This window comes from Chiloscyllium plagiosum, unplaced genomic scaffold (genome assembly GCF_037043375.1).
Source record: "Chiloscyllium plagiosum isolate Xiang-an unplaced genomic scaffold, Cpla_swu_hap1 HiC_scaffold_9, whole genome shotgun sequence".
Taxonomy (NCBI): domain Eukaryota; kingdom Metazoa; phylum Chordata; class Chondrichthyes; order Orectolobiformes; family Hemiscylliidae; genus Chiloscyllium; species Chiloscyllium plagiosum.
Window position 1 is genome coordinate 93,343,943 of NW_028270147.1, and position 23,772 is coordinate 93,367,714.

At 44.0% G+C, this 23,772-nt stretch overlaps 1 protein-coding gene across 3 annotated transcripts in view; it reads left to right on the forward strand.

Annotated features, from left to right (window-relative positions):
• The first annotated feature begins 1,614 nt into the window (after window positions 1-1,614).
• LOC122554629 (LIM homeobox transcription factor 1-alpha-like) overlaps window positions 1,615-23,772 on the forward strand; it is a 295,124-nt gene continuing 272,966 nt past the window's right edge. Inside the window, exons 1-2 of one of the 3 annotated variants that reach the window (XM_087990924.1) lie at window positions 1,615-1,829; window positions 5,964-6,167. In XM_087990924.1, the coding sequence (XP_087847050.1) occupies window positions 6,101-6,167 (67 nt within the window). In that variant the 5' untranslated portion in view covers window positions 1,615-1,829; window positions 5,964-6,100. Of the gene's footprint in view, window positions 1,830-3,587; window positions 4,010-5,963; window positions 6,168-23,772 lie in introns of those variants that run through there. The other 2 variants (XM_087990923.1, XM_087990925.1) reach the window with 2 other exon arrangements.

Genomic DNA, 23,772 nt, shown 5'->3' on the forward strand with positions numbered 1-23,772 from the left:
ACTTGCGTGTGTGTGTGTGTGCATCTCTTAGACTCTGAAAACTAACACGCGTTTGAGATTTAAAGGAACTAAGTTGGTTACAATCGGGCTTTGTATTTAACCAGTTTCCCAGTTAAATTTAAAACAACAACAACAAAAAAAACGAATTTTAATTCTTCCTTCTCTCTCCCCCCCACACACTTCTAAAAATTCAGGTGATTTATTTTGGAAAAGTAAACCCCATTGCACTTTTAAACCTGAGAGCAGGGCTCTCGATCACTTTGGCTGATTCGTTTCATAAGCAGATCCCTCGTTGAGTGAGAGTTGTAATATAGAATGTCCCCGAGCTAAGTCAGCGCTAATGAGCTCTTATCAAATTATTGTCGAAAAGGGGGCCCGCTGATTTCTTCAAGATTACAAGGAAGATAATTATATTCAGAAGGAAAAATCGATAAGGAAATATTAATCCTCTCCGAAGAGCTCTTAAAGAGATGACGGTAATAACGCGCTGGGATGTAGACTGGGGAACATTAAACAAATGCAGGTTATTTCAGCTTTCCCGGACCATGCGATTCTCAGTTTTAACCCTTCTGAGGTTTTTTCCCCCCCCAAATAAAAATTGCACGTTATTAAAATTCCAAACGGAATTTAAAAAGTAAAACATTCCACTCAGTCAGAACGACCGGGGGTTTCATTTTAACTCAAATACAAAATCCACCAGCTTTCAATATTTTTCGAATTGGTCTGGAGTAGACTGGCGGTGTCCATTTTTGAGTTTAAAATATTAGCGTTCCCGTGCATTCAATGCGTGTAAAGATGGCATTTAGAAATCAACATCATAATTACATTTGTGACAGACAATGGTGGTCCATAATGCGTGTAGAAAATGTCACTTTCTCTGAATATAGGTGTCATAACAGTGTTCCCTCCTCACGAGCATTAATTTGTATTGTAGCCTTGGATATGTTAATATACCACCTGAGAAGCTCTGTATTTACATATTAAATACCCATATGCTCTCCAGTTGACAGCGACATTACAGCCCTATCATTCCATGGTCGCCGCTCATGAATCACACACGAAGCTTTGAACAATTCCAGAGTCCTTTGGCCCCGAAATCGGTCTGAAGTGAGCCAGGTCGTTAGGCCCGGAGAGCGGTCTATGAAACACGTGTACGAGTGTACCTAACACTGGTGAACGGAGGCGCCTGGCCGTATCCGCTGGCTCTAATGTGGGAGAGTTACACATACCGGGCCCCGAACTGGGTGTTGCTTTAGACGCCGGGTTAGAATCATTTCGGTAATGCTCCGCGCCCACCCAGCAATCCCAGGTACTCAGACTGACTACAGAAACACTGGTGTCGTGCGATTTTTACATTTCCTTTCTGGGGTCAAAGACCTGGCAATTGCTGTGACTTGCACACATTTTTTTTCCCCCCAATATCCGGCGCTATGTGAAGTCCCTAACATTTGAATAGGCAGTCCCGAGTTGGAGAGGCAGGCCGGGGGTGGGGGAATGTCTCTCTGTCTCTCACATTTATACAGCTAACAGCCCACAGGAGAGAAGGAACGCGCAAAGTGCTGGGTCTGGTCTGGAAGTTGGGAAGGGGCTGCTCGGTAGGCAGGCCGACGGACACTCGAAATAATGTTAAGGCCGCCTGTGGTGTGACAGAAAATTGGGCCAAGGTGTCGCATTCATCTCTTCCGAGGTTTTGCGAGCTTGTAGACTTTCTTCCAGGGTTTAAAGGACTTATTAAACTCCACTTGCCATCGCCTGCCTTCGCTTTCTGACTCGGTTTGAAACGAAATTAATCAGGGCCGCGTGGTGGTTTGGAGCCTGTCTATATATCTGTAAGTATCTGTGTGTCTGTGTATGTGTGCTTATTTGTCTGTGTCTCTTTGTGTGTCTCTGTGTGTCTATCTATGTGTGTGTTTTATTTATGTGTGTGCGTATGTGTGTGTTTAACAATGTGTGTGTATCAGTGTGTGTTTTTATTTATCTGTGCGTGTTTAACAATGTGTGTCAGTGTGTTTTTACCTCTGTGCGTATTTACACCTGTCTCTGTGTGTGTTTAACAATGTTTGTGTGCTTGTATTATGTATTTGTGTGTCTATGTGTATTTTTATTTATCTGTGTGTGTATTTACACCTGTCTGTGTGTCCGTGTGAGCGTTTAACAATGTGTGTGTGTGCTTGTCTTGTGTATCTGTATGTCTATTTATGTGTGTTTTTATTTATCTGTGTGTGTATTTGCACCTGTCTCTCTATGTGTGTCTGTGTGTGTGTGTTTAACAATGTGTGTATGTGCTTGTCTTGTGTATTTGTATGACAGGGGTGGTGGCTACAGAGAGGGAGACCTGTAGTTTCTGTGACCCAGGATCTCGTCCACAACTGAAGTGGGGCTGATATCTCACTGCCTTATGTCTCATTGAGATTTTACTCCCGGATAAAAAAAAACATAGTAAAGCTGAGGGGGGGGCGGGCCAGGTATAAAATTAGGAAGAGTCCGAATCTGAAGAAGTGAACACGGAGCGGGTCCGCAGCCCAGCTCCTGCTCTGAACTCCATTCAACCCCCTGAGTTCACTCAGTTCTCCAGCTGCCCAGTTTGTCTCTCCGATCTGCCGTTCGGTATTAAGGCTGGAACCGGTGAACTGAACGCGCAAAAATCAACCGGCAGCCAAAAGGGATTCAGTGAGTGTCGTTCCCGGGGAAGGTGTGACACGGCTCGGTCAGTGCAGAAATGTAGACTCCGCCGGCCGGTCAATGAGCATCGAGAAACCCGCAGATAAGAAGCAGGGCGGTATAACCCGGGCAGCAGCACTCAGCACCCCCAGTGTAAACGAAAATCAGAAAGGGGGCAGCGAATTTTATTAAAAGGGTGTAAGGGAGCGGAGTATGAAACCGATGAAACTACAAATGGAGTTGTTTAAATGTGCAATCCAGACAGACAGGAAGAGACCTGTCCCTGAACCAGAGACTGTTGTTCACGGGGAACCTTGAGATTAATCTGCTTTAAATGAAAAAGGGGGAAGAAAAGTTCGAGGGAGATAGAAAAGACAACGAACAGGCAAATTGTCCTCTTCTGCCGGCCAAAGGCTGGTGAGAATTTAATATATCCCCTCAGCCCGTGTCAGTGATCCTGCACACACCCCCCCCCCCCCCCCCCCCCGATGAGTACACATCGAGGTGACTTCTTTTGCAGATAAATTTCCATCAATGAACCGTGTATTACACGCTGCGTCACTTCAAGAAAGCTTTGAATGACAGTGTTTAATATTTTTTGATGTACTCTTACGGAGTGAAAAGACATCGACTGCAGGAAAATAATCGCATCCTGAAATATCTTCGGGGGGGAGGAAAAATGTGTTCAGACCCACGAGGCAACACTTAGAGAGATGTGTGTACGGTGCACGTTAGAAAGTGTGCCCGTATAATGTGGGGGCACAGGATATCACAGAGTATGTGTGTGTCGGTAGTTCATAGCGAGGCGGGTTTCTTTTTGAATTCCCTGCCCTGTCGTTTCCTCTTGTGATTTGAGGTCTCCTTTCCCGACACCAACGGGTCCTTTTGTAGATCGCGCCTGGATGTGTTGTTGGTGCCCCCGCCCAGTGTCCTGTGAGTGGCGCGGAGTAGTCGCAGGGGTTGGCTCCCAGGGGTCGAGGTGTTCGTGACAAACAGGGGAGAGTGTGTGTGTGTGTGTCAGTGTGACTGCCTGGGAGGAAAGTTTGGGATTAGGAAACTCGTACAGAGAGAGAGAGAGACAGACAGACACACAGAGAAGGGGAGCAACAGCCTGGACTTTGTGAGTTGGGACTTCAGGCGTTGGACTGGAAAAAAAAGGAATTCCGTGGGCCGGACTGCCGATGAGCTTTTGGGACGCAGGTACCTGCGCAAAGAGACTGACTGGGCACAGACAGGGGTTGGGGGGAAATGCTGTAAGCATCCTCTGCCCGTTCGTTATGAGTAGCCCTCCCGAATCATAAATTAAATCAGTTCCCCGGAAGGAGAGTCTGGGTACCCTGAAATTGCGGTGAGTCGCATGCCTAGTAAGCATCACTGTCGAACTGATGTGTGTGCGTGCATTTTCTGATCGAATTTGCAAAGTAAAACCAGAACAGCATATTCAGTGCAACTTTTAATGTATATTAAAAATATTTCAGTCAGAACTGAAGTGCACGGATTTTTCTTTGGATTAGTGGTGCTGGAAGAGCACAGCAGGTCAGGCAGCATCCCGAGGAGCAGCAAAATCGGACGTTTCGGGCAAAAGCCCTTCATCAGGAATACAGGCAGAGAGCCCGAAGCGTGGGTTTTTTCTTTGTAAACCTAGCATCTGCGCGGTTATAATCGTTGCAAATCCTTTCTCTGTGCTTTCCATCCGTACAACAGAGACAGTCACAATTGTTTTCCCCAAAAAAAAACCAATTTACTACTTATACTTTCAGTGACCATTTTTCTTGTTCGAGTATATTTGATTCTGGAATAATATTCCTCGCGTCGTGGAGCGTGAAATACTTACAAACCCGTTTTAGACTCAATTCACTTTTCAACCTTCGGATTTTGCTCGGTGGAATTTATAACCCCGCTCTCCATCTGCTCACGTTTTGTTCATTTACTTTTCCATCATTTTTTTAAAAAAAAAACTGACTTCAAATTTCCAAATCTCGATTTAACAAAAAAAAACACATTATTTCTTAACCGTGAATATTCGGGAGTTCGTGTTGAGGGCCGACTGCAGTTTTGAAATGTCTGAATCCGCATATATACATAGTTATAACTTAATAACCTCGCATGCATTTGTTTAAATGCAAATATTAAATTCATCCGTAACTCTCCCCCCCAAAAAAACCCACTTAAAGCATAAAGATTTACAATGTGGCGCAGGTCTGACTGAACATCAAATGCAATTAATGGCGTGAAATTTGATATCCTTGAAAATAAGATTAAAATAAATGACGAGTCTTTTTTAAATAGTGTAGTTAATATATTTTTTATTTTATAATATCCATTTATAATATATAATTTATAGTATCTTTCGCAATTTATCTTTCGTAATATATATTATGAAAGGAAACAAAACCGAATTGGTTACACACAGAGGTGCCGGGGTTTTGGGGGAGATTCCCCGGCAGAAGGTGCGAATTGTATCGGGCGCCTCTGAGTTGTGTGTAGAAGGCGAAATGTTAAACTTTGATGGGGTTAGGCGCTCCTTCACTCCCACTTTCCCTGCCCCGTCCTACACTCATCAGCTCTCATAATATTCGCTCGGGAAATTAATCTTCTAATGGGCCCGAGCTTCAGAAAGTCATTAGCTGCTTCTGCCTCCTTGACCGCTCTGGTCCCATCAAAGAGATGCAGAGAATTGACAGGGAGAATTATTCACCATTAGCTGGGGCGTGAAAAAAAAGTCCAAGTCAATTAAAGTAAAAAACAATCATAGCATTTTACTATGTCAAACCTGGGCGTATGATTTTCGTTGTTACTTTTAGTTTTGTTTTTTTAAAAGTGTGGTTTAACTCTGTAATTCCTAGCAGAAACTGAGGGGGAAAACGTTGAGATTTAGGATCAAGTTCCCGGTTGACAATTTGCGATATGATTCCCACCCAGTCCCCGGCTCTCCCTGGTTGTTGAGTGTGTGGATGTCGAGGGTTTGGGGGGCCCCCTCCTTCACTTTCCGCTGCCCGCTGGCCGGGGTCGGCGAGCTGACGGAAGAAGGAGGTGGGGGGGGGGGGGGGGGGTGGGAGACGAGGAGAGTAGGAGGTGGAAGGTCTGGTCCTCCCCAGGCGCTTCCTAAGTCTCCCCACCCCCTCCTCCTTCTCTCCCCTCCCCACGCCCGAACACGCCGAGTGTGCGCTTGCAATGGGACCGGGCGTCGCTTTCGGGATCCCGAGCCTAGGAGTTCTGTCTGTGCCTGTGTCTGTGCCTGTGCCTGTGACTGTGAGCAAAAGCTGATCCGAACTGACGCGTTCCGCTCTCTCCGTTTTTAGGTTGACGCATTACAACAACAATCGCACCCCCTCCCCACCCACCTCCCCTCCAACCCCCTGACCCCTCTCTCACCTCCGCCCCCACCTCACCTCCACCACCACCCTCCCCCCCCCCCCCCAAAAGAAATCCCGACACCATGCTGGACGGATTGAAAATGGAAGCAGGCTTGCAGCATCCGCCAGAGAACACGGCTTCACTTCTCGGTGAGTTCTGAGTTTCCGAGTCAGCTCTCGCTCTGCTGCTCCCATTCCAGAGGTAGACTGCCCAGTGTTAATTTACCTCGTCCCCTTTATTTTTTCTTAAGCTGATATTTTTTTTAAAAAATGGTAAATGTGAATAGATCGTTTGCATGTCAACCCGGTTGTTCATAACTTGCGTGTCGACGCTTGTACAGCTATGGGCAACGTCTTGGGGAATAAGTTGCAACAGTGTATAGAGTCAGAATGTGTAGACTACACACTGGGAGTGTAACGCCATACTATCTGAAAGGACACATCCTGAAGGAACCCGGGTGTGTGTCAAGTGCACACGCAATTCTAACACATAATGTGCACACTGAACAGGAGCACATTGTATCTACGGACGTGTAGATATCCAAAAAATAATAAGCACTCTCCTCTGCCATTCATTCACACACTTCGATAGTCCCCAGGTTATAAATACATTAATATAGAAGTTCTAACAATTAAAAACATGTATCTATATTTTAGATACACCGCTTGTGCACATAGTACATTTCAATGCAGGGTCGACATATGCATTCATTCATGTAGGTCTGTGAATTGGATCAACACTTTTAAAGAAAACAGCTTTATTTCCCAAGCTTTCGCTGGGTCCATTGCCAGTAAATCGGCAGTTTGCCAACAAGTCTGACTCTTCGGCGGCCTCTCCAACCGACGGTCGATTTTCTCCCCCAGATTCTGAAAAGTGTCAACTCCCTTTGAGTTCTCAGAGCAAAATGAGAATGTCCGCTCTCTCTGACACACACACAGGCACATTCCGCGGAGCCGTAATAGCGATACTGAAATCTAACTCTACCCCGTGCGTTAGAATTCACCGAGTTTACCGACGGTGAACGACTTGCCCGGGATTCGGAATTTACAATCGAATTCCGGACTCAGGGCGTTGATTTTTTTTCTTAAAACTACCCTTTCTCCTTTTTATTACAAAAAAAAAGAAACTCTCCTCACAAATAGACATCTTTGCACGATCCCTCTGAGATTAATAAGGACGTGTTGGTCACTTCCAGCCTTTGTACCATCGCCCCTCGAGCTAATTGCAAACTGAAGCCTGTAGCCGGTGGGCTGCCAGAGCTTGGGCCCGCTCTCTGGGAACCACACACACACACACACAAAAAGTTGCCCACTTTGAAATGTGTCGGGAAGGACGTTATAATCATCTATGGAAGGAGCACAGGGAGCGGATTCAGGCCGGCAATCCAAATATTTCTGACAGGCAGGGAACTGCTCAGTCTGAGAGGCTAACATCCGCGCTCTCAGGGTTTACCCTTAACTCGGGAGAGTTGACAACTTTTAGTCGCTAGCTGAAGCAAAACCAGGCAGCTTTAAACTCACCGCATATGGGGGTTTCCGATCGATGCCTGGACTGCTGATGACATTTTATTTTTAGCTGGTTATGCATCTTGATGCTCTGACAGTGTTTTCCAAGTGATTTAACGCGAGTGCCTGTGTGTGTCTCTGTGTGTGGGGCTTGTCAGTAGATAGAGCGGGTCAGACCCGCACCGGAGAGGGCCTTATTGACTGACTACAGAGTGGACTGTTTAGCTAATGGGGAATGCGTTCCTAATGGAAAGAGAGAGAGAGAGAGAGAGTTCGAGCCTGTGTGTACACAGGTAGCAAGTGTTGGAAACACTGAGTGCAATGATAGTGGAAGGATCGAGGCAGAAAAAAACAGCTTGTGGATGTGCTAAGCTGAGACTGTTAGATGGCGGGGAAGACAGACTTTTCCCAATTCTTTCGTTTGGGTGTCAGGAATTCTGTGTCGACTTCCACCTTCAAAAAGAAACAGGAATATCAAGATTGGTGCTACTGTGCAGCCTCCGAGTGTAATACCATTCCTTTAACGAGACCTTTTCGCAGTCATGTGCCGACGGGAATAGTGGCCCCGAATATTCCAGTGCCCGGTCACCGCTGTAGACGGGGCCAGAACGAGTTCAAGAGGATTGTTGTAATGTAGATGGTATAACGATGAAAAAAGATGCAATTATTATTAATCGTGAGGCCTGGCAATGTAGGCAGCGTAATTATTTACACACTTTCAGGAAAGTTAGGCTCTCCGGTCAGTTAAAAGGTGGGTTTTGAGTTCGGGGTGTGATCTGCATGAGTGTGCATTACAGACATGGACACGGCCATACAGACATGGTCACAGCCATACACACATACAGACATGGTCACAGCCATACAGACATGGTCACAGCCATACACACATACAGACATGGTCACAGCCATACAGACATGGTCACAGCCATACACACATACAGACATGGTCACAGCCATACACACATACAGACATGGTCACAGCCATACACACACACAGACATGGTCACAGCCATACACACATACAGACATGGTCACAGCCATACACACATACAGACATGGTCACAGCCATACACACATACAGACATGGTCACAGCCATACACACATACAGACATGGTCACAGCCATACACACACACAGACATGGTCACAGCCATACACACACACAGACATGGTCACAGCCATACACACATACAGACATGGTCACAGCCATACACACACACAGACATGGACACGGCCACACAGACATGGTCACAGCCATACACACATACAGACATGGTCACAGCCATACACACACACAGACATGGTCACAGCCATACACACATACAGACATGGTCACAGCCATACACACACACAGACATGGACACGGCCACACAGACATGGTCACAGCCATACACACATACAGACATGGTCACAGCCATACAGACATGGACACAGCCATACACACATACAGACATGGACACGGCCACACAGACATGGTCACAGCCATACACACATACAGACATGGTCACAGCCATACACACATACAGACATGGTCACAGCCATACAGACATGGACACAGCCATACACACATACAGACATGGACACGGCCACACAGACATGGTCACAGCCATACACACATACAGACATGGTCACAGCCATACACACATACAGACATGGACACGGCCATACAGACATGGACATGGACACGGCCATACAGACATGGACACAGCCATACACACATACAGACATGGACACGGCCATACAGACATGGACACAGCCATACACACATACAGACATGGACATGGCCATGCAGACGTGGGCACGGCCATACACACATACAGACATGGACACAGCCATACACACATACAGACATGGACACGGCCATACACACATACAGACATGGACACGGCCATACACACATACAGACATGGACACGGCCATACAGACATGGACATGGCCATACACACATACAGACATGGACACGGCCATACAGACATACACACATGGACACAGCCATACAGACATGGACACAGCCATACACACAGACATGGCCATACAGACATGGACACGGCCATACCCACATACAGACATAGACACGGCCATACGGACATGGACACAGCCATGCACACAGACGCAGCCATACAGACATGGACATGGCCATACAGACATGGACACGGCCATACACACATACAGACAGACACAGCCATACACACAGACATGGCCATACAGACATGGACACGGCCATACACACATACAGACAGACACAGCCATACACACATACAGACAGACACAGCCATACACACATACAGACATGGACACAGCCATACACACAGACATGGCCATACAGACATGGACACGGCCATACACACATACAGACATGGACACAGCCATACACACAGACATGGCCATACAGACATGGACACGGCCATACACACATACAGACAGACACAGCCATACACACATACAGACAGACACAGCCATACACACATACAGACATGGACACAGCCATACACACAGACATGGCCATACAGACATGGACACGGCCATACCCACATACAGACATGAACACGGCAATACAGACATAGACTCGGCCATACGGACATGGACACAGCCATGCACATAGACGCAGCCATACAGACATGGACATGGCCATACAGACATGGACACAGCCATACACACATACAGACATGGACATGGCCATACACACATACAGACATGGTCACAGCCATACACACATACAGACATGGACATGGCCATACACACATACAGATATGGAAATGGTCATGCAGAATGGACACAGCCATACTTACATACAGACTTGGACACGGTCGTACACACATACAGACAGACACGGCCATACACACATACAGACATGGACACGGCCATACACACATACAAATGTGGACACAGCCATACAGACATGGACACGGCCATACAGACATGGACACGGCACATACAGACATGGACACGGCCATACACACATACAGACATGGACACGGCCATACACACATACAAATGTGGACACAGCCATACAGACATGGACACGGCCATACAGACATGGACACGGCCATACACACATACAGACATGGACACGGCACATACAGACATGGACACGGCCATACACACATACAAATGTGGACACAGCCATACAGACATGGACACGGCCATACAGACATGGACACGGCACATACAGACATGGACACGGCACATACAGACATGGACACGGCCATACACAGACATGGCCACACAGCCATGGACACGGCCATACACCCATACAAACATGGACACGGCCATACAGACATACAGACGGACATGGCCATACACACATACAAACATGGACACGGCCATACACACATACAGACAGACATGGCCATACACACATACAGACATGGACATGGCCATACACACATACAGACAGACACAGCCATACACACATACAGCCATGGACATACAGACAGACACGGACATACACACATACAGACACGGACATACACAATACAGACAGACACGGACATACAGACAGACACGGTCATACACACACGGACATACACACATACAGACAGACACGGTCATACACACACAGACAGACACGGCCAAACACACATATAGACAGACACGGTCATACACACAGACAGACACTGACATACACACATACAGACAAACATGGACATACAGACAGACACAGTCATACACACAGACATATACACATTCATACAGGCAAGGATTATACAGACATGACAGACATGGTCAAACATACAGACACGGGACGCATACATATAGGCAAGGATTGTACAGACATGGACATACAGGTACATGCAAACACATGGGATACATACAAATGTACAGGCACAGACATACATACAGGAAAGGACACTGGGCACAAGCACACATACAAGGGCACATAAAGACATGGGCAAACATACAGTCACGGACACATATGTACAGGCAAAGACACAGACCCGGGACACCTACGTACAGGCAAGGAACAGACGGACCTGGAGAAGCATACAGACAACGGACACACAGATACAGGCAAGACCACAGACACACAGACACGGGACCCACTGACACACATATGCACGTATATGCCATGCTAACTTTGATTTTCGCCTTTTAACTCACATTTAATTGAGATGGGCCAACTGAGGGCGCGGCTGAAGTTACATGAACGGCTGTTTTTCGATATTCTCCAAACATCATTCCTGTGCCTTTTTAAGCTTAACCCCACCCCCAGAACAGACAGGGCGGGCATGGTCACAGATTATTTGAACTGTTGAAAATGAACCTTCAAAATTATTTCCAAGCAATTGCAAATTCCTCCCACTCCACCCCCACCCCAGACAATAAATACACACGACCAGGTTTGGTTAGATGGTAGTGTTCGGAACTGTTGTGAAGACAATGTTGATTTTCACGGTGTTTGATACTTTAATGACTGCGCCTTTTTGGGATGTCTGTGGATTTTGCGTTTACCTGGAGGGGGGGGGGGGGGGGTTCTCAGTGTGGTGAGAAATCTGAATGTGGCCCTTTGCCTAATGCAAGGCGCAGGCAGAAAGCATCATTCTGGGGCAGGCAGCGATTTTCCCGAGGGTTGCAATCCCCATACGGCTCGGCAGAAGGAAAACAGCCTGTTTTCGCCAGATAACGAATCGAACGGAACCGTTCAGAATGGAAGCGAAAGATTTTGAAATTGTTCCACAGTTTGTTCAACAGCCTGGGTGTTGGCACATCGCGCCGAGCTGTACCTGACCAGCTTGTAGGTTCATGTTCGTATTTTTAATGGGATGGGTGAGGAAGCAGTCAACTTGAACGCATAGGAGGCCCGGCACCATCTACGTGTACAGAGAGGAATTTGGTTTGTAGTCACATGTACCCAATTACAGTGAGAAGCGTTGTTTTGGGAGCAGTACAGGCAGATCATTGCAAACAATAACACAGGGTGTTCAGACAGAGCGAGACATACAGGGTTATGGCTGTACGGGGGGGGGGGGGGTGGGGGGGTGCACAAAGCAAGATCAACATTATTTGAAGTTTAGAGAGGTGCCTTCATCAGGCAGAAGTGGGTACTGCAGATGCTGGAGATTAGAGTCAAGATGAGATTGGTGCTGGAAAAGCACAGCAGGTCAGGCAGCATCCGAGGAGCAGGAAATAAAAATCGACATTGCGGGCAAAAGCCCTTCATTGGGAATCCAGTCTGATAATGGCAGGGAAGAAGCTGTTCCTGAACTTGTTGTTCAAGCTTCTGCATCTTCTGCCTGACCGGAGGTTGGAAGAGAGTGTAACCGGAGTGAGAATGGGTCTTTCCATGGGTGGGAGGTTGGCCCATAGGTTCTCAGTTAATCTACAAACACCTCAGCTCAGATGCCCCAGGTATACACACACACAGTGTTAGATAGGGACACACACACGGATTCTGACCGAACATGTGTTGCACATACACAGACTTGGGAAACGTTGCCTCCAAATATTTGCTGCAGCAGTTTCTTGCCAGAGGCTCAGTGTGACACCTGATTTTCTATATTCGTTTGGAGCTTTATCTAAACACGCACGCAGATCTACACATGGACGCTGCTCGCTCCCAACATGTACTCCTTGACTAGATGTTTCCACTCTAGGTAGACTGCAGTCCATCCTCCTGGAACACAGATGGGTCTTCACACGCCCCTGTGATCCTAGATCTTCAACAAACTCCTTTCCGCCCCGCTCTTCACTGGGAGCGATACGGAACCTGCCCAGCCCTTCCTCAGCTCTCTCTGAGAAAGGTGAGGAGAAAGTGAGGTCTGCAGATGCTGGAGATCAGAGATGGAAATGTGTTGCTGGAAAAGCACAGCAGGTCAGGCAGCATCCAGGGAACAGGAGAATCGACGTTTCGGGCAAGGGCTAATGCCTGAAACGTCGATTCTCCTGTTCCCTGGATGCTGCCTGACCTGCTGCGTTTTTCCAGCAACACATTTCCATCTCTCTGAGAAAGCCCCAGCATCACAGCACACGATTCTTGGTACCGTTAACTGGGGTTTTACGGTTCTGTGGAAGGGTTAACTCTTACCTTTCTCTACAGATTCTGCCAGACCTGCCGAGTTTTCCCAGCAATTTCTGTTTTTGTTTGGGTTTTACGGTAGTTCTGGGCGACAGTGGTTACCATATTATGGGTGGGATGCTGCTTAGAGAGGGTCGGTGTGGGATCGATGGGCCGAATGGCCTTGCTTCCACATCGTCTACGATTCCTGGGCAAAATTCCTGGGCGAGATGGAGACCTATCCTGAACTGGGATCCGGGTACGGGGAGAGGGAAATCGTCCCAGTTCACTTCAAGAGAGGGCTGTTGCGGAGTATAGGCTGTGCGAGGGGCTCCTGATCGGCGGGTCTGCTGTGAGCAGACGTGTCTGTGTCTGCAGAAATGGAAGAAAGTTAACTTTTGCTTCAACTGGGCGGGCAGGGGTCTGGGAGTGGGAAACAGTGACTGTACAACTGAAGTTTGCCAGTTACTTATCCTGAACCACCCTCCCGCTGGGCTGCCCGTTCAAACAACTCGTCTGGATTTAATATATATTTTTAAAAAATCTCAAACTTGCGCAAGTGCAAGGTGGAGTTGGTGAGAGATCACTCACTCTGCGTTAACTCTGTCTCACCGAGCTCCTGATCAGCCACTGGGATTTGACTAAGATGCACAGCAGTGTGTGTTTAAAGATAACCACAAAACAACCAGACAGTGGGATTGGAGAGCAGTGTCACAGACTTGAATTTACGTGCAGAGGGACGGTCAGAAGAATTCGGAGCAAGAGCAGACATTGCTGGTAAAACTCAGTATCTGTAAGAAGAAAGCAGTGTTAACGAGTCCGGTGGCTCTTCGTCACAAGATTCTGGTTTTGTTTCAGATTTCCAGCACCCGCAGTTCTGTGTTTTATTATATAAGTGTTAGGAGTCCGCCCCTCCAGCCAGATTCACCATTCCATAAATTCACGGTGGTCTGACTGTGGTCTCAGCGCCACTTTCCCGACTCTCTCCATAATCCCGAACTCCCCTGTCAATCACAACTCTGTGTATAAAGCACTCTTGAATACACACTCATCAACCAGCCTGCACTGTGCACTTGAGGGAGACATTACTCAGCTAATGAGGGGAGAATTCCTCCTCATACCCATCTTAAAGTCAGCGTCATGGAATCCTATAGCACGGAAATAGGCCCTTTAGTCAACCCGAACATAAGCCCAAATTAAACTAGTCCCACCTGCCTGCTTCTAGCCCATATCCCTCCAAACCTTTCCTTTTCATGATTTGGAAAGGTGTTGGACTGGGGTGGACAAAGTTAAAAATCACACAACACCAGGTTATAGTCCAACAGGTTTAATTGGAAGCACTAGCTTTCAGAGCGACGCTCCTTCATCAGGTGATTGTGTGATTTTTAACTTTCCTTTTCATGTATCTATCCAAATGTCTTTTAAACGTTTTAAAGGAGAGATCCCATATTTTGAAATGGTGTCTCCCAATTCTCAACCCTAACTCCACCCCCCCCCCCCCCCCCCCACCCCCTTCCACACAGACAGAGGGAAACAGCATTTACTCGGTCAAGCCTCCTCAGAATCTTATACCTTTAAAAAATCCAATGACTGTTGGCTCAACTTGCTCAATCGGTCCATCATTCCAGAAATCAGCTGCTCTAAACTGCTTCCATTAGACGTGTATCCCTCCTTCAATAAGACCACATTTGTATCCAGTGTTCTACATGCAGTGCAGCAGCAAGAACTCCCCACATTTATACTCAATTCCTTTCTCATAATGGTAAGCTTTCCATTCATCTTCCTGTTTGTTTGCTCTACATGCCTGCCAACATGTTGTGATTTATCTACATAGCATTGTTTAGTCTCTTTTCACCTAAATAGTATCCTATTTTTCTAATCCTCTTGCTAAAATGGACTGACTCCCACTTTCCTACAATATACCATCTATAATTTTATTGCGCACCCACTGAGGAGGGTTACATCAATTCTTTTCTAGCCTCACTCATCCACTAGTCATAAAAAGTATCGAGTAAAAGGCTTAGCCTGTGTGAGGGTAAATATAATTATATTCTAACATCCTAAGCATAACATGAAACAAATATGGGTAACAGACATTGTCGAACACCCTAACAGAACACATCAGATAACAAATGCAGTCAAGAAAGTTTCCATGGATTTCTCAGCAAAAGAAATAGGGAAACTGGGTCACTCCTCAAGATCTGACAAGGGAGTAGGACCCTTCACTTTTGACGATCTGGCCTTGAACCTCCCTCAAAACCCTCTCTACTATGGACTTCCTCAATGACTGCACATGTTCTGGTGGTTCACCTTCCTGTCCTGAGACTATGTTTCCCTAGATTCTTGGAAACTGCACCACAGTACGAAGTCACAGGTACAACACCACAGGTACAACATCAGGTGGACAACTACCTGACAAAGAGGCAGAGCCTCAAAAGCTAGCGCTTCTAGATAAACCTGTTGGACTATAACCTGGTGTTGTGTGGTTTTTAACTTTTTCCACACTTTTCCAGTCCAACACCGGCATCTCCACATCATGACTACTAATGTCTAGATTTTATTCCCCTCAATTCTAAAGAACAGAGTAATTCAACTACACTTGACTCTTCACTGAGTCACAAACTACACAAACTCAGTTTAATCTACTTGCTTTTTCAACATTATAACTTAACAGCTTTTTTTCCACATGGTGTTTGCTTCTACTTCTGTCTCACTCCATCTTCACCTTCAACTAACTGTGACTCTGGAACTAATCTTCAATGACCCCAGACTGTTTTGAGTGACCTACCTTGAAACCTTGCTACAAGCCTGGTTCTTGATTCTGGGCAGCATTGATTGTAATTTTAGAATGGTTAAATGTAAAAATTAATCAGGAGCAGGACTTGAATATAATAACCTCTTGAAACTGTCTATCCACTGAATGTAACAATGTTCACTGCATGCTAGTTTTGGCAGCACAAAATTGCTTACAAGAATTTATTTTTAAAAAATCATACCCATCCCTTGGATAAAAGGAAACTTAACCATAGTGACAGTTCTTTACAGCAGCTTTGAAAATGCAGCCAGTTTCTATCATCATAAACATTGAACAGCTTATTAAAAATATACCGGTTACTCTTTCATTTACATACTTGCATATATCACATTTACAGAACTGTGAAAACTTAGCTCAAACACATGTAACAAGAACAATTAACAGGGTTTGAACTTCATTGTATAAGCAGAACTCAATGAGTTTTTTTGTGCTTTGCTTTTAACTGCAAAGAATGCCTAGTTAAGTCTACAGCCTAATTGTAACTCTTCTTGTCAGCTGTAAATGTAACCCTGTCTTTAAGTTCAGTTTCTGAATTCAGATGCAGGCAAGTTTTTTTTTTCAGTCGGTAATATCAAAACGGCTTCTTCGTGTGCCAACAGTTCATCTCTGTTCTGATCAAAATGCCTTCTTGTTATTTGAGTTGTTCAAATAAAAGTAATTTGTGTTCCTGTTGGCTTTAATCATCTACCCACTTTAACTTCTTCATCTTCTCCAGATCCCTTTTCAATTACACCTTATTTAGTTCTTTCCTAGTGATGTCAATAGCTTCTTCATTCTGAGCTTTCATTCTTCTTTCTGATATTTGTAGACTTCCATGTAATTCACATCCAAACCTCTTGCTCTTTCTCTTCTTATTTATCTGTTAATAGGAAAATGTTTCCAAATGGTCCTTTAAATTGGCTAAGGAAATCATATATTTCTGATTGGCAAGCAAGTTCAAAAGGCATCTTCTTTAAGAACTTTCCCCATCACAGTATTGTTGTTTCATTATTTTGATTCATACCAAATAAGGAAAAAGCTTACACTAAAAATGTTTTGCTCTCTTTAGTTGCTTTTAAAATCTCTGTCTTTTTCTGAGTTTAAAACTTAAATTGATTTTCTCAAAATGAGGCTGCACAGTTAATCTGGCTTGATTTTTGATTCTGCACTCACCCAACTGTTCTAATTCATCACTGATTGTTGAGGTTCATCAAGTGTGAACCAAAGAAGATCTCTCCTCATTGAATTTGCCTACAGGAGTTTATAATTTAGATGGTTCAACTGACCCTTCAAGTATTTTATTTCCCGAGGCAAGTGTTCAAGTTGTTCTCATCACTTCATATCTCTCATTAGCAAACTTTTCTTATCTGCATGCAAATTGATTCCTCATATTGATTCCTTTAATTGCTCATTATAAGAAGTACGTTTTTTTTGTCTTTGTTCTTAGTACAATCATAGAATCCCTACAGTGTGGAAACAGGCCATTTGGCCCAACAAGTTCACACCAACTCTCTGAAGAGTAACCCACTCAGACCCGTTCCCCAACCCTATTATTTTACATTTACCCATGACTGATGCCCCTAACCTTCATATCTGTGAACACTATGGGCATTTTATCGTGGCCAATTCACCTGACCTGCACATCTTTGGGTTGTGGGAGGAAACCGGAGCATCCAGCGGAAACCCACACAGACACGGGGAGAATGTACAAACTCCACACAGACAGGCACCCGAGGTTGGAATCGAAGCTGGTTCTGCTGAGTCAGCAGTGCTAACCACTGAGCCACCATGCCACCCTGAATTCTGGAGAACTTGACAAGGTCAAGCATTTGCTCCAACTCAATTGCTATGACATTACCAGCTGTGTTGACCAAATTATTCCCTGATATAAGACAGACCTGTAAATGGGGAGCTATTCTCAGGATAGCAACACAATTTGGTAGGTCACTTTCTGACTTAACTTTGTACAAAGGACCAAGTAAGTGAGTCTGAAATGATGCATTATATTCATAAATCCTTAAATACTTTTTTCTTTTATCAAACCATTTGGAACACAAATTGTATCATTAGCCACTATCATTGACTGCACTGCCCCACTGTTTCTCAAAATATTAATTGGTTTACTGGTCTGATGGAGAAGTAAGTGAATATTTCTCCTTTAGAGACAGCACCTTTATATCTTTCAGTGATTTAACAAGATGAGAATGTAATTGAACAATTTTCTGTACTACAGCCTGAATTCTTCAAATCCAATTAGACTAAAAAGTAAAACTTCAAATAAGACACATAGTATGGCATTGGGGAAGGTCACTAGGTTGAACAAGAGGATATAATCTCAGAATTTAAGACAGAGAGGAGGCAGAATTTCTCCACTCAGAGGGCAGTGAATCTGTGGAAGTCTTTACTGCAGAGGACTGTTGAGGCTGTGTTATGAAGTATATTTATGGCTGAGATAAGCAGATCTTTAATCAGTAAGGGAATCAAGGGTCATGTGGGACACGGCAGAAAAACGGAGTTGAGGATTATCAGCCATGATCTAATTGAATGGAGGAACAGGCTCGATGGACCGAACGGCCTAATTTTCTACCTATGGTCTTACTTACTCACTTTAGCAGGAATCCAATACAAAATAAATCACACTATGTATCTCCCTTTGTAGAGCCGTAGCAACCTCCTCACAACGATAAGAATGGTCTGCCCTCAAATTACACATTCAACCGATATTTGGGTCTTCAATGATTTATTTGCATTTTGACAACCTGATCATTTGAAGAACTCAAGGGTTGTTTCATTGTTTTGATTCAAGCCAAACAAATAAATAAAAAAGTATAAAAGCTCATTCAATAACATTCTCATTTTGTCAAATGAAGCACCTATTATTTCTTACTCAAATAATTCGGAAAACGTCTTATTGAAAACTACAGGGATATCTTTTGATGCTGTTCTGGGGTTTGGGTCACATGGCGTTTACAGTTTGGGCCACAATTCCGTTAACATCGTCGAATATTGAAAGGTACCCGATTCCTCATAGAACAGGATCCCTTCAGTGTGGAAACAGGCCATTCCCTCCGAAGAGAATCCCGCCCAGAGCCATTCCCCCTTACCCTATTACTCTACATTTCCCCCTGACTAATGCACTTAACCTACACATCCCTGAACACTATGGGCAATTTAGCATGGCCAATTCACTTAACCTCAATTCCTCTCAAATAAGAATACTAAGTTATGTAATTCACTTAAAAATCAGTACGAAATATCAAGTAGCGAAACGAGACGTGCAAGGATTATTATATCGCGGTGTTAGTATTGCATGTTACCGTTAGTTTATACTTGGAAAGCTAATTTGGACAATTAGCTTTCGATAAGACCCCTCAAACAATCGGATAACTGATTGGATAATCTCATTTTGGAGTGGTTATTGAGAGGTACCGGGATACCTTTTGACACTTCAAACTGTCAAGTCTCCTGACAAACTGGACCTGCTTCCTTGTCACGTTTCACCAGAAAGAGTTTTCTTACGTTATTGTGGCACCTCCCTCGCAATGCTCTGGATTGCCAGGTTACAGGGTAAACCTCAATCACTGCGGGACTCAAGACACAGATACTGGAATTCCTCGCAGACCCCGGCAACAACTTGACACTCGATGATTTGTGGCTGAGTTGCTGGTGCGTGAAATAAAATAAATCGTCCCTCACTGTCGACCACTTTCACCAGAAAGGCAGGCAGCAGCCAAGTTGTAATTCGTGGATAGATTAAAAGATGAGCCCCGTGCTTTGTCATCTCAGACGCTCGAGTGTAGTGAAACTAAAGGATCAGCCACTTAGTATTACATCAGTTATATGTCCTGCTTAGAATACTTGAAGATTAATAATAATGTCTAAATGTGCAGAAAGCATTTCGAAAACAGGTTCCCCCTGTCCTGAACTAATATCTGAAATGTCTCTTTATAGCTTATTCATATAATCGCACAACTGCACAAATCTCCAGTCTGCATAACTTTCTGCTCTTTATTTTCTGCTCTTATTTCCGAGCTCGCCATTGACAGTAGGAATGATCCTGTAATTACACAATATGGCCACTGGATGGGTTAGTGTCCAAAATAAAAATCATCCAACGTGCTCTCTAAATATTTTCCAGCAGATTTTGATCTTCTTTCCTAATAGTAAAATTTATAACCTCCAAACAGGTCTGAACTAAAGCATTTCAAAACAAAGAAGGCTAACACCTTTCACATTTTAAATATTTCCGGCGCCTTCTGAAACTTCCATTCATTTCATCCGTTCAAAGATTTCAAACACCTCCAAATGTTTGAGTTTCTTGTAGTGGTGATGTCGATCAAGTTTGCACTGGGCAGTGACAGGAATTATGGGCTAGGCACAGCATTTATTCTGCCGTCTTGGTCAAATGTTTCTCTTCAGATGAATGCAGTTGGTATTCAGTTTTATTCTCAAACTAATTTGAAAAAAAAAAGACTTCATAGCTAAAACTTACAAACGGGTGTTTCGTTCAGTAGAAAGGCTAATCAAGTGCATGCATATTTAAGTCAAAATATGCAAATTGCCTCCGCTTTTGCTTCATTCTTTGTCTATAACGGAAAGCATATTAAACGAAAGGGGAGAGCAGGAGAGGCAAAGATTGAGAGAGTGCCTTGGTTTTAAAAGATCTCCAGATGAGTTTGAAGTAATTTACTTCATTTCTGCCTTGACTGTAGAAAATGTACTTTGAGAAAGTACTTTAATAGCTACGAGTGCGTGGGAGGGCATGGATCGTCATTTTAATTTGATTTTTTTTTTGAAAGGTACGATACATTTTCTTTTTGTACCAATGCATTTTAGAGAAACAGATGACTAATCTCGACAGTAGTCTTGGAATGAAAAAGTATGCATCGCCGGGAGGATTAAAGATTCTCTGAGTGACGGTGGAGGAGAGGTCATTGAGGATAAATGGCAGTTATGAGAAGGGGAGGATAGGAGGAAATTAAAGTGGTTGGTCCACCAAGACAAGGGTAAGCAGAGTTGGTAGGAGAGGGTATTGGGACGGATGTTGGTGGGAACCAAATCTCGGCAATTTAAAGGCAGCCAGTAGTTTGACAGTACATCAAAACACTGCACCGCTCAAAAGGAAAACAAAGAGACATTTCGCAGATGACAAAGGCAGAATCAAAACATAGAGACTGAAACAGATAATTAAAGGTGGACGATAAATAAACATCACAAAGACAGTTAATTCTGGTAAAGGAGACCATCGTCTGCAACATGGGAGTGGAAATAGTAATATTTTAAATGTCATATATAGCACATATTTCCTCATAGCCATCTTTGCTCCCTACCATCATCGTCGTTTTGTTATAAAAGTTAAAAATCACACAACACCAGGTTATAGACCAACAAGTTTATTTGGAAACTCTAGCTTTCGGAGCGCGTTTCGTACATAGCGTACACTTTTGAAGCAGTGACTCACAGTGACCGATACCACGCGATAACTCTGGTTGTGTGTACAGTCCTCTGTACAGAGTATACTTGTTGCAAGGGCTCCGTGTACTTCCTGTGATGCCTTGCTCAGTAGCTGCCTGAATATTGTCACCTGTAAGCAATGTGAGGTTAGATTTTTTCCAATGGATCCAATACAATTCTGTAGTCCTTGCCTCAGTTTGACAAAGTTCTTAACATTGAAAGAATCAATCCTTCTCTATATATAAATGTGTGTAAATCATAAACTATCTAGGTGAATGCCCTCAACTGTCTGGCTAAGAATATAATTTTTTAAAAAATCCAACCATTTCTGTATAAGGACAGGGAAACATTAAATTGCAGGCACAAAAACAAATTAATGATCAAATATTTGAAAGGAAGCAGAATGAATTTGAACATACAATACAAATTAAAGTTCGCTTTCACAAACTTTTGCTCCCTGGATCAAGGAACAACTAAATCTTTCAAGAAGCTAGCTCGCCTCGAAATAGATCAGCGCTGAACAGTAACAGATTTTGGAAGAGGATATTGGGACGGATGTTGGTGGGAACCTAACCTCGGCAATTTAAAGGCAGCCAGTAGTTTGACAGTACATCAAAACACTGCACCGCTCAAAAGGAAAACAAAGAGACATTTCGCAGATGACAAAGGCAGAATCAAAACATAGAGACTGAAACAGATGATTAAAGGTCGTCGTTTTGTTATAAGAGTTAAAAATCACACTAAATAGGGAGGTTATAATTATCAGCAGTAAATAAATGGAGTGAAAAGCACCTAATTTTGTCACTGTTGATCAACAAAAAGTGAAAGTTGCAATTTTATTTTTGTTAATGTTATCCATTGCAGTCTTTTATGTGTTTTGGAATGTAGCCCTTTTACTGGAAAGACTTAATATGTCATTAGTGATCCTCCAGGAATGAAGTAAGGGTTGAAACATTGTGAGGTAGTTGCAGCGGGTATGGTTTAGCCTGTCTCTGTTAGATTTAATGGAACATGTTATACTAACTAAAGGTCAGAGAGCAGCCAAGTGGGTCAGATTTTTGTCACATTAACTCAACATATATTACGTTGATTTTGTTCAAATGAGTTTTTTTTTCTATTAGCATGAGACAGTAATATGACATTGTATAAATATACAAAAACAGCATCTTAATAACAGCAAGTATAGATTCGTGGCTAACAATGACGTTAGTTGGAAGGTATTTGTGAGTACAGACAAAATGAAATCCGACGAATGAATTAAACTGTAATGTTCAAACTAATACATTCAAGTCAAGCCTTAGTTGGTAATTTGGATTAGAGTGGTGCTGGAAGAGCACAGCAGTTCAGGCAGCATCCGAGGAGCAGTAAAATCGACGTTTCGGGCAAAAGCCCTTCATCAGAAATACATTTGCATAATCATCCAGGAATCATGCATATTTCAGAATAAGGAAGTAGAAGAAGACCACTGTACCCTTCAAGGTTTCTCCACCATTCGATAATGATTTGAGGGATATGGGCCAAGTGCAGGCAGGTGGTGCTAGTACACAGTACTTTGGGAACAATGTGGGTCAGTATGGACTGGTTGGACCGAAGAGTCTGGTTCCATGCTGTATGACTCTATGACTCATCTGACCTCAACTCCACTTTCCTGCCTGTCCCCCATAACCCTTCATTCCTTTGTTGGTTAAAAATCTATTTAACAGCCTTGGATAAATTCAAAGACCCAGCTTGATCTGGGGAAATCAATTTCACAGATTAACTAACCTCTGAGAGAGAGAGAGAAAAAAATCATCTTTCCAGTCTTTTGTGAAGGCCCCTTAATTTTATACTGGGCTCCCCCTCCTGTACAAGTGGAAACATCCTTTCAGAAACCACACCTTCCGGATCTTGCGTCTTTCCATAAAACCACTTCATTCTTATAAACTAAAATGGGCTTGGGCCCAACCTGCTCAGCCTTTCCTCATATGATAAATCTTCATACCAGGAATCAATTGAGTGAACCTAGTC